We start from the raw sequence: 16,728 nt of genomic DNA on the forward strand, positions 1-16,728 counted from the left end.
ATAAAGCTTTTTTTTACATTAGCAGAGTGCTTTTAAATAATTTAGCACATTATTCTTTCTTCAGAGTTATTTGATTTGATGAAATTATGTCGCAAAGAAGTGGAGAATGCAAAAGTAAATGACAAAATTCTCTTTGTGTCCTTCTCCATTGGGACACAATGAATCAAACACATTAACCCAAAACGGATGTGGTGGATGTTTTTTTTTTTGTTGTTGTTTTTTTTATAATTTTCATAAGGACCCCAGTGCTGTGGGTTGTGAGATGCATGTACTGTACACTCCCTCTTGCAGCAAAACACAGGCACATTATATTACATTGCATCTGTCTTGTCAAACTCATTGAACACATGCTGATTTGGGTTCAACTGAAGTGATCCAGTGCATATCAGATACAATGCCCCATTCATTTGGTATCCATCGGTGTCCTGACATTAGTAAGGATAAAAGCATTAAATAAAAGAAAAAAAAGTCAGTTTCCAGTGCTGCTGTGTACCACTTCTATGAGCTTTTTAAAAACAACATAAATACTAAACTGTCCAGAGGAGTGAGAGCGTACAGTGGATTGCAAACTGAAAATTAATGGTTAAAAACTGGCTTAAAAGCTGTATTTTCCTTTCAAACGCAGTGTTATCCAAAGCAGATGCAACTGACAGGGGTAACTATCCAACTCTAGGGTGACATCTTGTGGCAAAACTGTTTTTATCATAAGATGTCGACACTGAGAAATCAAAAACTAACAGTAACTGAAAACGATCGAAAAAATTTTAAACATTTGGCGTAAACGCAAGACACTCGTCTGACACGCGTGAACTAAGTGACCTAACTTTGTTTTGTGCTATTGGTTTCAGATCCTTCAAATAATAATAGTAATAATAATATTTAAGATTTTAAAGGTTCACAAAAAGCTGAAAATGTGAATCAAAGATGTGAGAATATCCATTGCAAGCCCCAAAACTAATCACCGACTACACACCTAAAATAATTCAGCGAAAAACCAATTCGGAAATAGTTTGAAAAGCATATATTTTTTGTCTTTTTTATTTTTATTTTTTTTACAGTGTCAGCATACATAAGCACCTCTTTCAAATAAAGGGGTATCAAGGTCTACGAACATGGCCACGAGAACGGTTGATTTTAAGTCATGCGACTGCAGTGACACGAGAAAATACTTCATAAAAAACGTTATCGTTAAAGCCATTGACAGCACTGTGAAAGGGCGGCTGTTTGCACCCCCTCCCCCCACCCAACAATTTGTGACAACTGCAAAGCAAAAGAAAAGAAAAAAAAAAACACATTCAGGCCTAAACCCCGATAAAAGCTAGGTTTTTCTTATAGTGACTAATCGAATAAGCTGTCACGCTGTTGGTGAGATTAAAGGACGTTTTTCCGAACGTAATTTTGTTATAAAGAGCGTTTCCGTTTCCTCAACCTCTTAGCCGACGGTTCCTGTAGAAATGTGGTTGTGCTTGACAGACAAAACTAAAGTTTCAGATTTTTATTCTAAAATACTCTTGTTAATACCTCTTTGAGGTTTGATTTGCGCTTTGTCTAAACTACAAGAACAATAGTCTTTTTCTTAATCTTTTAAAACACCAAATCGAGATATTGTGTCCAAATGCACCTAAGTCTTGTCAAAAATATAGCATTTCAGTCATCACAACAAAATAATAACAGTTCTCTATTGTTTTTTTTTTTCATCTTTAACAACTCCTGCATCTTCCAGCGTCTCCGGTTAAGTAACTGCAGATCAGTTTGTCTCAATAACTCTTTGAGCGAACTGAGCCTTGAAGCATCGACTCATGTTTCATCTTCAAGCTCCGTAGTGAGAGGCCACTTTAGCGCTTCCTATTATCGGTCAGGCATCGCAAGCATCACTGTTTCCTTCCCACAGGCTGTAGGAGACACAGTTCACTCCCGGCTGAAACAATCGGCAGGTTGTTGTCACGGTGATGGCCAATAAGGTGGCTAATGCTGTCAAATATGTGATCTTTTGTCCGTACCTTAAAAAGAAAAAGGAAGACAGATATTCAGAGTCTGCTTTGGTCTAATGAGAGTTTCATCTTTTACTTTCATGCATTCACAAAAGAGTTAATGAATCAAGCTCCGTGTGTCCTGCTACACCCCCCTCACCCGTCTTACCGTGCCTTCAGGGTCCACCAGCAGCAGGTGTTTGGCAATTCCATTGTGCATGCCTGTCAGTACGTAGGACCCTGGGTTGGTAGTGCTCTTACGGACGAGAAAGTCCCCGTCATTTTTCAGAAGTTTTTCAGCATCGCGGCGACTCATTTTACCGTGGTACCACATTTGGCCCTCCAGCTCCTCCTGAGCCCGGAAGGCCAGAGAGCGCACAAGCAGAGGGCTCGAGTTGTCCACGGATGCTGCCTTGTGAAGACCGGATACCTGGGACTGGGCCTGTCCCTGAGACAGCGGCTGGGACTGGGACTGGATTGCATCTTCGAAGGGCTCTGGCACGATGAGGACAGTGAAGGTGAGTTAAGAGAGGAAAAGTAGGTAGAGGAAATTAAAAATTTAAATCAGCATAACTATCAAATAGACAAAAACGGAATCTAAATGTGTTTCTTCCTTTTGACTTTGACAAACCAAATGTTGATTTTGTCAATAACTGCAATATATGAGCTTCATTTTTCTAAATTCAGTGTTCAACAGAGTTGATCCTCAAAATAGAAACACATACTGTATTCATTCCCCAAATATACTCCATCCGCCGTGCTGTGATAAAATATTTGTCCCCTTCTTGAGCTTTTGGTTTTTTGCATATTGTGTATATTATCATATAAAGATAACACACGTAAATCCAAGCTGCAGTTTTTAAACAATGATTTTATTTATTAAGGGGATAAAACTATCTAAGCCTACCTGGCCCATTTGAATAACTGTTAAATCATGAATTAACTACATGAATTTCACTAGCCATGCTCAGGTCTGATTATTGAGAAATCAATTAAATAGAACCTGCCTGACAAAGTGTAGGTAGCGAAACAATCTCAAAAAGCACCATATCATGATCTAAAGAACCAGCTGAGACACAAAGTCTTTAAAATCTAGCTAGAAAGCCATTTCTAAGGCTTTGGTAGGCTTTGGTACTCCAGCAATTCACAGTGAGAGCCATTAGCCACAAATTAATGTTAATGAAGGTTTTGGAGTGAAAATCCAGACATAAATTTGATTGGGATGCTGACCGTAAACAGGATGCTCATACTCAAAAATTCTCCAGTGTGACTGAATTCAAACAATTCTGCAGAGGCCACAATTCCTCCACAGTGACGTAATATACTCATTGCCTGTTATCACAAACAACTGATTGCAGTTCTTGCTGCCAAGAGTGGCACAACCAGTTATTAGGTTTAGGGGGCAGTTTTTCCACACATGCCCAGGTAGGTTTGGATACCATTGTATTAATAAAAGAAATCCTCACTTTGAAACTGCATTTTTTGCATTTACTTTATTTATCTTTGCCTAGTGTTAAATTGGTTTGATGATCTGAAACATTTAAATGTGACAAATATACAAAACATCCCCTGAATGTGCCTGTACTGTTTCCCATAGCATGTAAACTGATGTGATGATATGCTGATGACACTGTTTTGTGTCTGATGGTTTGAAAGGTGTCCTAAGCCAGGGTCACAGAGAGAGGGCTGCTGGACTGTCAGCTGCCTACAAAGGTATCAACCTATAACTTAACCAATCAGAGTCAGCCAGTCATTTGTTTGGATGATGAGGAGCAGCTCAGAAACTGTACATATAATATTTATGAAATAGAATAGTAACAATGTATATATTTTTTCAGCTATTTTTTAGTTTTTGTTGTGTTTTTACTTGTTATATTGTTATCTGTTGGCCCTCTTGACCAGGTCTCTATTGGAAAATAGATTTTAATCTCAATGACTTTTACCTGGATAAAAAAAAAAAAGGTAACAATTAACATGAACTCACTAAAATGTGATTAACTGTTATAGAACTACAGTAGGTGGACATTGAAGCCTGAATTTAAAAATTTCCAAAAGAAACATTCACATTTAAATTGCACAGCTCATGCTTTACATGTAATTTGTGTCATGATTTCTTCATGTGTATGATTTTGATCTTCCATGTGTATTAATAGCAAAGCTAAAGCTGAAGTTAGAAGGAGGAAGGGGACAACCACACACTGCCATTATCACAGTCGTCCTTTTGTCTTCATACTGACATGATGTTATTATGACGCCGAGCTTAAGTCACTGAGAAACAAAATCTGGGAAACCTCTATAATTACGAACTCTGATTCTAGTCATCTTACAGTATTATTCTGAAGGAAGCCAACAGATACTATTCAGCTTCTTTCTACTGCTTTATCATACAAGCATTAAATTATGTTTTCATCAAAGTCATGAAAGATAAAAAGTGAAAATAAATAAAAATGTACTGGCAAATGTTAAACTGTGTTTACCATAAAAATAAATCAGACAGTGCTTCCAAATCCGATATCTGAATACGAACTGACTTTTTAATACAAGGTAACCGAGTCTTACTCATATCAAACAGGTCCTTCTGTGGGCTCTCTTTGGCTGCAGCTGCCATGCCCTTTGTCACATTTTCAGCCTCTGCCTGGAGAGCTGCGAGCACCTGGGCATCGATCTGCTGGGTGTTCACATAGGTGGGCATTTCTTCTGCATTTGGTGCTTGACCTTTAGTCTCTGGGAGTCCACTTATATCAAATGATCCTAGAGATTTGAAAAAACAATCATTTATACTTTTGAAGACATAAAATGTTGCAGAACTGAATATCTTGCATAGTGGATGTACTTACCCTGTTGCATGAAGAAAGTCTTTCTTTCATCTCCCCAGCTTTGCCGCCCTTGGTAATATGTCTGATCGACAGATCCTGGACCCATCTAATGACATGCAGAAAAACACTGGATATTTAAGATTATTTTGAAATAAATGATGATGTGTTGATAAGGTTTAAGACTCATTTAAGTATTGTTTACTTTTTATATATACTCACTGGACACTGTATTAGCCACACCTGCTGAATCGCTTGTTGACGCAAATGTCTAATCAGCCAATCACATGGCAGCAACTCAATACATTTAGGCATGCAAACATGGTCCAGGAGATCTCCTGAAGTTCAAACTGAGCATCAGAATGGGGAAGAAAGGTGATTTAATCGACTCAGAACATGGCACAGTAGTTGGTGTCAATCAGGTTAGTCTGAGTCTTTTAGAATCTGCTGATCTACTGGGATTTTCCCACAAAAACATGTCCAGTGTTTACAGAGAAAAGTCCAAAAACAAAAGGAAATATCCAGCGAGCAGCAGTTACTCAGGATTAAATTCCTTGTTGATGTCAGAGGTCAGAGGAGAATGCCCAGACTGCCTCGGGTTTATATAAAGGCAACAGTAACACTCATTATAGCCAAGGTAGGCAGAAGAGCATCTAGCAGCAGAAGACCACACTGGTGGACACTCCTGTGAACTAAAAACAGGAAGTCGAAGCTACAGTGGTGTTGGTGGGGATGTTGGGGATATTTTTATCCAAATTTTGGGCCGTTAATACCAAAAACTACTCATTCTGCTTGAGTGTTATTGCTGACCACGTTTATACCCACAGTGTGCCCTCTTCTGATGGCTGCTTCCAGCAGGAAAATGCTCCATATCACAAAGCTCAATCGCAACTTGGTTTCTGGAATATGACATTAAGTTTACTTTTTTCAAATAAAGGCAAAAGGGGTTCAACCAAGTACTAGTAAGGTGTAACTAATGAAGTGACCAGTGAGTGTATATTCATGATTTCAGCAGGATCTCATTGGGCAAGTTTCCATTTAACTGAGATCTTGAAAAATGTCTAAATGGCACCCAGCAATTTAGGCTAAAATCAGACAACTGCTATGTGTAAACAAAATCACCAATGTAACTGCAGTGGGTCCAACAAGACTAAGTGTCCTGAGCATGACCATTAGAGCTGCCAGAATAAGCTTCCAAACTATTGGAGATTACAGTTTTTAAGACACCTTAATTTAGAGGTATTATCATTAGGTACACTGACAATCTAGAATACTGGAAACATGGTTAGAAAGGAATATAACAGGAATATAAAAGAGGTGAATCTCTGGTCATGGAGTGTGCATTGTGCCATACTCACAGAAACTGTCAAACAACATCAATGAAAAAAAGGTGACATTATTTTGTATCATTTGAAAATATTGTTTATATCCTTCTGATTTCTTCCCCATATATCAGGACACAGGACGACACATTAGTTGCCAATTGCCAATAAAAATAGCCAATCAATTTGTATACGTTTGTTTACAAAAGAAACACAAAGTTAAACTAAGCTGTACCTGGCAACCATCTGCATTTTGATTGGTCAGCCTGGTGTCAATGAAGCCTCCAGGGGGAGGCATCTTCCCGGGGATGTTGTTATAGTAAGGGTGCTCTGCTGACTCCTCCTCTTCCTCCGTCCAAGGTAACTCCTCCATGTTTAATACCCTGAAAAAAAACTCTTCAGTCATGAAACTTAACACTGTACTGCATTGCTGTGCTGTATTTGATAAAATTATCACCATCTATATTTTCTTGTGTTAGTGAACAGGTACTTTGTGATGCGCTATTTTTATCTCACCTGTCATGTGTGGACGACAGCTTGCTTGAGGGACACTGCAGGTACTGCTGGAAGCGAAGGTCAAAGGCCTGGCCGATGGTACTGATGACGTTCTGGGCTAGTCCATCAGAGCACTCCAAGATGTGGCACGCTGACAAGAGTCACAGCAACACATTTTCATAAGCATGACGCTGCAAGTCTGCAGAGCGTTTAATCAATGAATGCTCACCTCTTCTGTTAACTGGGTCCTTTGCTACATAGGCAACATAATCTGTTGTATCCTGTAATGAATGATACATCTTGTAAAATACCACTGATGTAATTAAAACTAATTATAAAATAAAACAAACAGAATTATAAAAATTAGAAAGATATAGTGTAGAATTTTATAATACATTCTATTAAAATAAAATATCTGATTGGCAGTGTAAAGCATGCCCGTACTTAAAACAGCACTTATAATTGTATTAAGATCATTTTTAAACATCTTTAACAAAATGTAGTGTTTTTAAAGTCAAATTTCAAGTATTTTTAAAAAAATTATATCCTATTCTGTTATTTGAGTACTCACAGGGTCTCCACCTGATGCAAAGGAAATGGACTGCATGTGATGGTTGGCTATAATCTGTCAAGAAGAAAATACAGTGCATACGTGTTATCACATGGTAATGCATACATACAAGCATACATGAAGTCACTATGTTCTCATGTGTACTGATGAAATGATAAAATTTGAATTTCACCATCTGTTCTTTTATAAAAATAATTCTTTAAAAGCTGCCCTTCATCCCCTTAAAACTTCTTAGCAGTAAAACTAAAATATGCTCCTATCTTTCGTTCACTTGTTAGGTGAATGTTAGAATCACTATACTATGGAGCCATTCCAGTGAAATTGCTAAATAAAATAAAAATAAAATGCAGTTATTTCTGAGGTTTCAAGCATGTTTCACAACGTGCCAGTGTTGGTTTTTTTTGGTCTTTACACCAGCTGTTTCCAAGTTCATTAAGGTGTCGGTAACTTTAACCCACTTTCCACTGTGTTCAGCCAGTTGAAACAGCTGTTTGTTCAGATACCCGGAGAGAACCTGAGTTTCATGGCATTGCAGTCTGAATCATGACATGTGTAAAACGTGTTATTGTACAGGTATTTCCTTGGAAGTATTCTAGGAACTGCTAAACTGCTATTTTAGACTCAATGCTGTGTTCTTGCCTGCAGATTTTTGTTTTTACTAAATCTCTGGATATTCTTTTAAATAGATTACATTGAACAGATTTATGCTGCAGCTAATTAACTGCAGTGTTGCCTAACAATAACTTGCCTTTTCCATATCGAACTCTCATAGTTTGATGTTTTTCGTTGGGTTTCTAAAGCTCATGCTTTATTCAAACTTCATTAAAAGTTGGTTTGTGGTTGCTTAGATAGGCTGTCCAGCAGCCTACAAACACCCGCTTGTTGCTAATTTTGCTAGCTTGTAGGGTTGGATTGTAAAAGACATCTTTCACATACATGTTCGTATTCATGAGGTGCAACAACAATACAATACAATTCATTCTCCTAAATATTTATCTTAGGTGAACTACATGGCCACGCAACAATTCAAGGGGAACTCCAGCATGCCATTGCTTCACATGGGTTCGGCTTTTAGTTTGTTTTTAGTGCAGTTTTCTGTGGTTGTCTATACTTCTATTTCCTTTTGTACCAGGATGTATTAGGATCTTGCTTTTTCCTATCAGAAACTACAAACAATCAAATCAAAGATTAGAGGGGTGTTCTAGCATTTAAGGGAAACTGCAACATAATTTGTAGCCTTGTAGCTATATTAGGTGTTAGGTGGATCAATCACTCCCCTCAAAGTTGGAATAACTATAACTAGGTACATGGCCAGGGATTATACTGCCTTGACTTTTATTGGTCTCTGGTTGTCACATTCCTGCTAGTCTCTTCCTGTCTGTTTGCCTCTTAAACTCTAAAACTCTTATAAAAAAAAAAAACAACTCACTTCCTTGATGTATTTGTCTTAAGCAGCAGTTTTAATATTAGTAGTAGTATTATGTATTTCTACTACATGTTCTGTAATTGTTAACAAAGATCCTGACTGACCTGTTTGCAGTCAGGGGTCATCAGGTTGAGGCTACTTGTGGAGATGTTGAGGTTGATGGACATGCCGGCAAACTGCAGATTGCTCTTCCCCAAAATACTGGACAGAGCTTTGGATGGTGGCTGTAAGGATCAGACACAATAAGACACAAATAAAAAAAAACTGATTTAGCCTAGAATAGAGACTTGGAAGGTAACAAAATCAGAAGACGAGCACCTTAGAAGTTCCCCAACAAACATGAAGGCTCTGGAATTGTTTGCGTCCTGGTACTTTTTTAAACCTCTACTAGTTTCCTTTGGGCAGTTTCCACTGTTTCTGCAAAGGTGCACTAACCAGCTGCTGGCTTTTTCTCTTAAACATAAAACAGTTCCTTTACACAGTTCACTGATGCATAACTGAAGTGCAACTGCATAAAATCTGTGGTAACATGATTGTTGCAAACACACAAACATGTGCTCTCCTCCTGCACGGAAATCCAGGCAGATGTTTTGTCAGTAAGAAAGACAAACAGGACTGTAAAGTGTTGGACAGGATATGTCCGATAAAGGTAGGATTCAAAGAAGCCAGAAAAAAATAGTCAAAACCCATTCAAAATTCTCAGCGTGAAGCTGATGTCACAAGCGTGTGTCTGTCACACAGCCAAACCAGCAGCACCTTATACCATACATCGATTCTAAGAGGAAGAAAACTAGCCTGCTTGGATTTTGTGTTATGTACTCTTCCCTGACATTTGAACAAGCTCTAGAGAGGAGAGCAATGCTTCATTTCACACCCCACATTAAGACACAGATCCTCACAGGCTGTGGACGCACACACAGAATACAGACGGTCATATACATGCGCACCCACACACACACTAGCTTGGCGTCCTAATCACAGATATTGTGCGCTACATGAGTCACTAAGCACTGTGTGCGGTGTGCAGTGCATCGTGGGCTGGAGCTACACCCACGCACACAGTCCCATACCTCTTCATCTCTCCCTCTTCTCTCCTCAGCCTCTCTCTTCTCTAATCTCCCCCTCTCTCCCTCTTTATTTTCCCCTCTCTTTTTATATAAACCAAGGAAGGAAAGGAAACATAGAGATGGGACACTATATATAGAATGTGCATGGGTAAATTAATATGTAATGCCATTTCCTATTTTTCCAGCTACTGTATGTCTTACTAACATTCAGGTCTCATGGAGTGGGCATTACTTTTCCAGTGATTATGCCATTCTTTTATCCTTCTTCCCTCCCTCCCATTCTGTACATCCATGCAAGCTACCTTTCTCTTCCGCAGAGCTCCTTTGGTCCCTGGAACAGCCTCACACACCAGGCTGATGGCTTCCCTAGAAGGAGGGCAAGAAGAAGACAAACTTGTAATTTGGATTGTATTTGCAGTAACTAATCATCCCAATCATACACAAGAAACGTATTCTGCAACTTGGTACTAAACCTCTTCACACAAACATGCCTACAGTGATGATGTTAGTGCAGTAATCTTCAGCAAGTTTGACATATTTGTCATTTCTTTAAATTTTAGTCTAGCATGCTTATAAATGATTATTGGCACGCAACACAAGGTCCAGCGGAGGCTGATGGAAACTTGGTTTTTTTATTCAGATCTACAAAATAGTTTTTCTAGTTTCCAAAACCACAACATCAACCTTGTGGCAGTGCACTGAAAATTTGAACCTCCCGGGAGCAGTAGGTGACACATCAACAAAGTTGGCATGATTCATCCTCTGGGAACCTGAATGTGTGCATAAAGTTTAATGACAGCTCTTCCAATTCTTTCAACCAACCCCGTCATCCGAAAAGCTGTGCAACCAGCTTGGTTTATGATTGGGATGGGCATCCCATGATGCTTATGGCTAAGGCACAGATGGCATGCCTGCATGGCATGATCATTGTTTGATTTTCAGGGGGACCTTTGCTGCGGGTCATATGCTTCCGTTTCCATTAGTTCCTTTCTATCTCTGTGCAAACTGTTTTGAAAGGCAAATTGTTAATAATGAAAACAGTCAGCTATCATAATTTAAAAAAAAAAAAAAAAGAATATAAATTCTTTCTTCTAAGACCAACATGAGGTTTACATGTTTGAGTTCCCCTAACTTTCATAATGCCCCAAGGATACAAACTCCCAAAGTCCCTTTCATGTAGTACCATTTGTTCTATGTTGTAACTTTATTGCAGTTTTTGTTTGATAACAGCATTTTGATTATTTTGTAAGTGATTTAAGTGTTAGTCACATGTTTAGTGAGGGCTGTTAATTATAGATTTAATTTTCTGCTAAAAGGGAGCATTTAACAGTTATTTTCATTAGAAACTGCGTTTCCCAGAATCCTTTGTGGTAGACGAAAGTTACTCTGGGGTTTTAGCTAGCAAAGAAAGTTTAGGAAGCCATTATATGTTGCTCTGATGTCGAGCAGTTTATTTGTTGTACATTCCCCCTTTTGAAGCCTTATATAAAGACTATCGTTTCTCCAATTGATGTCCAATCCATTTTTTTGGCTAGTGGATTTGCCACAACATTTTTTGGTGCCGAAACCCGGGAGAAATGAGCGAACAGGACTTACGTGGAGCCGCGGCCGCCGAAGCTGCGGGAGTGGCAGATGACGAGCATCAGAGAGAAATGGAAAGAACAAAACGGAAACGTGGGACGATAAGAGGTGCTACCACACGACTTGTACATCAAATTGACTCCGAAATGGCTAAACCAGATCCGGACACTGACCATCTGAGCGCATTACTGGAAATGCTGTCGGCAAAGGAGCTCAGCTTGTATGCCTTAGATAGTGAAATAGAACGTAAAACAGCTCTGGATGACCTGGAAATGGAGATCGAAAGCACAGAGGAATATAAGGAGCGCATCATCCTGTCCAAGAGCCGTGCACGGCGCATAATTAAGAGAAATGAGGATTGCCGCGAACAAGCCGCGCATCAAAGGGTGAGTGACGCTAGCTCTGCTCATTCATTGGCACAGAGAGCATCGGTAAAGCTTCCTAAGCTGATCATTCACAAATATGATGGAGATGCCAGTTTGTGGCAGGAGTTTTGGAGTCAATATGAAGCTGTTATTCACCACAATGATGCACTATGCAAAAGAGAGAAGTTTACCTATTTGAAAACCTATCTCACTGGCCAAGCAGCAAAGGCAGTTGCAGGACTGATGTTGACAGATGAAAATTATGACAACGCAATTGAGTTACTGCAAAACCGATTTGGAAGAAAGGATGTAGTAATTAGTGCGCACATGTCAAAACTGCTGAACCTCACACCTGTTAAAAAATCCTCTGATGTGCATGCTTTGAGGCAGCTGTATGATGAATGTGAAATTCAGATCAGAAGTTTAGAGTCATTGGGTGTAGTGTCAGAAAGCTACGGAAGCTTGTTATGCCCAGTATTGCTAAAGATGATTCCAGATGATATAGCTCTTGAATACAGCCGTCAGAGAAATGGAGATGAAGAGTGGAAAGTGTCAGAAATGGTCACATTCCTACAGAAGGAGGTTCAGAGCAGGGAAAGAGCGCTGCAAATGACAAAGTCGTACAACCCACAGAAAACTGAAAATAAACTGTACAAGCCACCGTTCAACGATGTGAGGTTTAAAAGGCCTAGCATACAATCTACTGCTGCCCTGTACACAGCCAGCCAGAAACAAAACACCTGTATATTCTGTGAGAGTGACGATCACAAATCGCAAAACTGCCCAAATAATGACACGCTTCAAAGAAAGGACAAGTTAAAGAGAATGGGGAGATGTTTTGTGTGTTTGGGACAGAAACACATTGCAAGATTCTGTAAGACCAAGAATGTGTCCTGTGAGAAATGTGGACGGAGACATCACGTTGCTGTGTGCGGTGGTGAAAGGGTGGATGTACAGGCCCCATCCCAACCAGAAGAAGCAGTGGTCTCCTCTGTGCTCCCTCATTCAGTAAGAGTGAAACCAAGTGAACAGAACACTGTGTTGCTACAGACTGCAAAGGTGTGGATTGAAGGCCCGTCAGGCAGAAGGATAGCTCGTTGCTTATTAGATGGAGGCAGCCAAAGAAGCTTCATACATGAAACGTTGGTGAAGAGCCTAAATTTACCAGTAATAAGGCAAGAGACATTGACACTACACACATTTGGGTCCTCCTTTCCCACAAGATCACAGCGCGGCATAGTGAAGGTTATGCTACAAAATATCCGGGATCCTAGCCAGAGTATTGTAATAGAAGCTGTGGAGACCCCACAAGTGTGCTCGGCAATAATGAAGGTTCCTGGTGAACAGATCCAGCATGATCTTAAGAAAAGAGGATTACAACTGGCTGACTTCCCAGGATCCAATGAGGAACCAGAGCTTGCTGTCCTCATAGGAGCTGACTACTATTGGCAGATCGTGACAGGAAGGGTGGAGAGACTTACAGAAACATTGGTGGCACTGGAGAGCACCTTCGGATGGTCTGTTCAGGGGCCGGTTTCTGCATCAAGTGTTACAGAGGCAGCCTGCATGTTCATTCCGTGTGAGGAAGAGAAACTCCTCTCCAAGCAACTGAAAGCATTCTGGGAAATAGAGTCTCTGGGTATTACAAATGAGACAACAAAGAACCCAGAAGATGATGAGGCTCTGCAGATGTTTGAGAGAACGACTATGTTTAAAGATGGACGATATCAGGTGGAGTTGCCATGGAAGCCAGAAAGGGTAGAGCTCTCAGACAACTACAGAGTTGCCAAAAAACGGCTGGAAGGTCTGAGTAAAAGATTTAAGAAGGATGTCACACTCTTCAGCAGGTATAATCAAGTGGTGGAGGACTACTTGGACCAGAACATTGCAGAGGAAGTGACACCAAACAGCAGCACAGATTCTGTAATGTATTATATGCCTCACCATGCAGTGCTGAGAGAGGACAAAGCAACTACAAAATTAAGAGTGGTCTTTGATGCATCGTCCCATGAAGAAGGCTGTCTGTCGCTGAATGACTGCTTATTTACGGGCCCAAATTTGAATCCAGATCTGCTCAGTGTTCTCCTTAGATTTAGGGAACACGAAATCGCCTTTCTGGCAGACATAAAACAAGCATTCCTGCAAATACGTCTTGCAGAAAGGGACAGAGATGCAGTCAGGTTCCTGTGGTTCTCAGGTGCACCGAATGGAGAAGTGAATGATCACCTGCGCATTCTGAGGATGACGAGAGTGGTGTTTGGCGTTACACCAAGCCCGTTTCTGCTTGCAGCGACAATTCAAAGACATCTAAAACAATATGAAACAAGCCAACCACAAGTGGTGAATACAATAAGGGAGTCACTTTACGTAGATGACTTCATTTCAAGTACACGCTCAGTGGAAGAGGCGTATCACATAACGACGAATGCCAAAGAAATACTGGCGGCTGCTGGTATGGAGCTTTGCAAATGGATGACAAACTCAGCTGAACTGAGGCAGAAATGGGAGAAGAGTTCCACAAACTACATGATGGCACCTGAGACGAATGGAGTAGCATTAAAGGTGCTTGGATTAGTGTGGAGGCCAGAGCCTGATGATTTCACCTTTGACCTTAGTTCACTAGTGAGGCTTCTAACAGAGAAGAAAGGAACCAAACGAAGCGTGCTGCAGTCCTCAGCACGAATTTATGACCCACTTGGGTTTCTGAACCCCTTCACCATTAGGGTCAAGTGCATGTTCCAAGCAATGTGGGAGAGGGGGCTCTCTTGGGATGAGGAATTGCCACCAGATCTGGCACAAGAATGGCAACAGTGGTGTTCAGAGCTTACTCAGTTACACCAGCTCACCATACCAAGGTGGTACCAAATCAATATGCAACAAGAAAGCAAAGATGGCTTGGAATTACATGTGTTTTGTGATGCCAGTGAAAGGGCATACAGTGCTGTGGCCTATCTGCAAGGCAAAACACGAGAAGGAGAAACGACAATGAGCTTGGTCGCATCTAAAGCCAGGGTGGCTCCCCTAAAGAAAATGACGTTGCCACGTCTGGAACTCATGGGAGCCGTGATTGGGGCCAGATTGGCGAACAACTTGATCATTTCGCTGAAGATGGAGCAAGCCCAAATAAAAATGTGGACTGACTCCATGATCACTTTGCAATGGATTTGCAGTTCGGCACAAAGGTGGAAACCGTTTGTTGCAAACCGAGTGACTGAGATCCAGACTCTTACGAGTCCATCTTCATGGTCACACATCCCAGGGAAAGCTAATCCCACTGACCTGCCCACAAGAGGACATTCAGTGGAGGCCCTACTACAAAACCAGCTATGGTGGAATGGCCCTAGTTTTCTTGTATCAGAAGATCGGATGCCTGAGTCTGAAGATGAAAACATTTCAGACGAAATGAATGTAGAACTTAAATCCAGTTATCAAATAGCCATGCAGTTTGCTGCTAATGACTCTGACATCTGTGAACCAATACTGAAGCTTGAGAGTTACAGCGAACTGAAGAGAGTGCTCAGAGTGACAGCATGGATTAGGAGATTCATAGCTAATGCAAAAACGCGAGGTGAGCTGACAGCAAATGAGCTTCTTGATGCTGAGAAGTACTGGATTAAGGTTGCACAACATCACAGTTTTCACCAGGAGGTCCAGAGACTGAAAGTAGGAAAACCTATGATGAATGACAGTAAGATTCAGGAACTGAAACCATTCCTTGATGAAGATGAGCTGCTTAGTGTTGGAGGCAGGCTGCAGCAGTCGGACTTCACATTCAGAGAGCAGCATCCTTGGATTCTGCCAAACACACACAGATTTTCAGAACTGCTGATACAGGACTGTCACAAAAGGGTGATGCATTCAGGAGTGAGGGACACTCTTGTACAAATAAGAGAGAGATATTGGATCATCCGGGCTCAGCAGCTGGTTAAGAGCATTGTGACCAGATGCACTGTGTGTAAGAGGTTTAAGGCAAAAGCTGGGCATCAGCTAACTGCACCTTTGCCTAGGGACGGAATATCCGAGTCACCACCATTCGAAGTTACAGGTATGGATTTTGCTGGGCCACTCTATGTGAAAACAGAGGATTCTGTGAAAAGATCCTACATTGCCCTATTTACCTGTGCTGTGACACGAGCGGTCCATTTAGCGCTTGTGTCAGATCAGTCTACTCAGACATTTTTGCTGGCATTGAAAAGATTCATTGCCAGGAGAGGACTATGCAGAGTTATCTATTCTGACAATGCCAGAACATTTAAAAGAGCAGACCAAGATTTGAAGGAGCTGTAGAAGACAATTAAAGACCCACATTTGCTGGAGTTTTTTTCGGAAAGAGGAATTACTTGGAAGTTCATTGCAGAAAGAGCAGCCTGGTGGGGTGGATTCTGGGAATGTCATGTCAGATCGGTGAAAACCTGCCTCAAGAAGGTGTTAGGTAGAGCTTCATTCTACTTTGAAGAAATGTGCACTGTATTAGCAGAAGTGGAAGCTACTCTGAACTCTAGGCCTCTAACCTTTATGCATAATGAGATAAATGTACCGCAACCACTTACTCCAGCCCACTTTCTGGTGGGCAAACGACTGACATCTCTATCACCCAAGTCAATCCCAAGGGATACACACTATCTGACACCTAACAAAGAGGATATTACTCGGAGATGGAGATACAGGCAGAAACTTATGACCAACTTCTGGAACACCTGGAGAAGGGACTATCTGTTGGAGTTGAAGTCAACTCATTGCTGTGACGCTTCAAAGCCTACACCCCTAAAACTAGGGGATGTCGTGCTCATTGGGCATGACAACCTCCCCAGACAAGTGTGGAAACTTGGAAGAATTGAAGAAATGTTTCCTGGTCGAGACGGTCTTGTTAGATCTTGCTTAGTTCGCACGACAACGGGGACTCTGTTAAGAAGACCGATTCAGTTGTTGTATAACCTAGAGCTTTAGATGAACAGATTGTTCATCGGGGGGGGAGGATGTTGTAACTTTATTGCAGTTTTTGTTTGATAACAGCATTTTGATTATTTTGTAAGTGATTTAAGTGTTAGTCACATGTTTAGTGAGGGCTGTTAATTATAGATTTAATTTTCTGCTAAAAGGGAGCATTTAACAGTTATT

General features: G+C 40.8%; 1 protein-coding gene across 1 annotated transcript in view; it reads right to left on the reverse strand.

Moving 5' to 3' along the window:
* Positions 1-204: 204 nt before the first annotated feature.
* shc3 (SHC (Src homology 2 domain containing) transforming protein 3) overlaps positions 205-16,728 on the reverse strand; it is a 35,096-nt gene continuing 18,572 nt past the window's right edge. The window contains exons 4-13 of the mRNA XM_040053322.1: positions 9,967-10,030; positions 8,702-8,821; positions 7,172-7,225; positions 6,830-6,881; positions 6,622-6,751; positions 6,341-6,488; positions 4,808-4,892; positions 4,530-4,721; positions 2,140-2,465; positions 205-2,000 (exon numbers count right to left, since the gene is read on the reverse strand). Of these exons, the coding sequence (XP_039909256.1) occupies positions 1,872-2,000; positions 2,140-2,465; positions 4,530-4,721; positions 4,808-4,892; positions 6,341-6,488; positions 6,622-6,751; positions 6,830-6,881; positions 7,172-7,225; positions 8,702-8,821; positions 9,967-10,030 (1,300 nt within the window). The 3' untranslated portion in view covers positions 205-1,871. The remainder of the gene's footprint in view (positions 2,001-2,139; positions 2,466-4,529; positions 4,722-4,807; positions 4,893-6,340; positions 6,489-6,621; positions 6,752-6,829; positions 6,882-7,171; positions 7,226-8,701; positions 8,822-9,966; positions 10,031-16,728) is intronic.

The sequence above is a fragment of the Simochromis diagramma genome, unplaced genomic scaffold (assembly GCF_900408965.1).
Source record: "Simochromis diagramma unplaced genomic scaffold, fSimDia1.1 OVJJ01000596.1, whole genome shotgun sequence".
NCBI lineage: Eukaryota > Metazoa > Chordata > Actinopteri > Cichliformes > Cichlidae > Simochromis > Simochromis diagramma.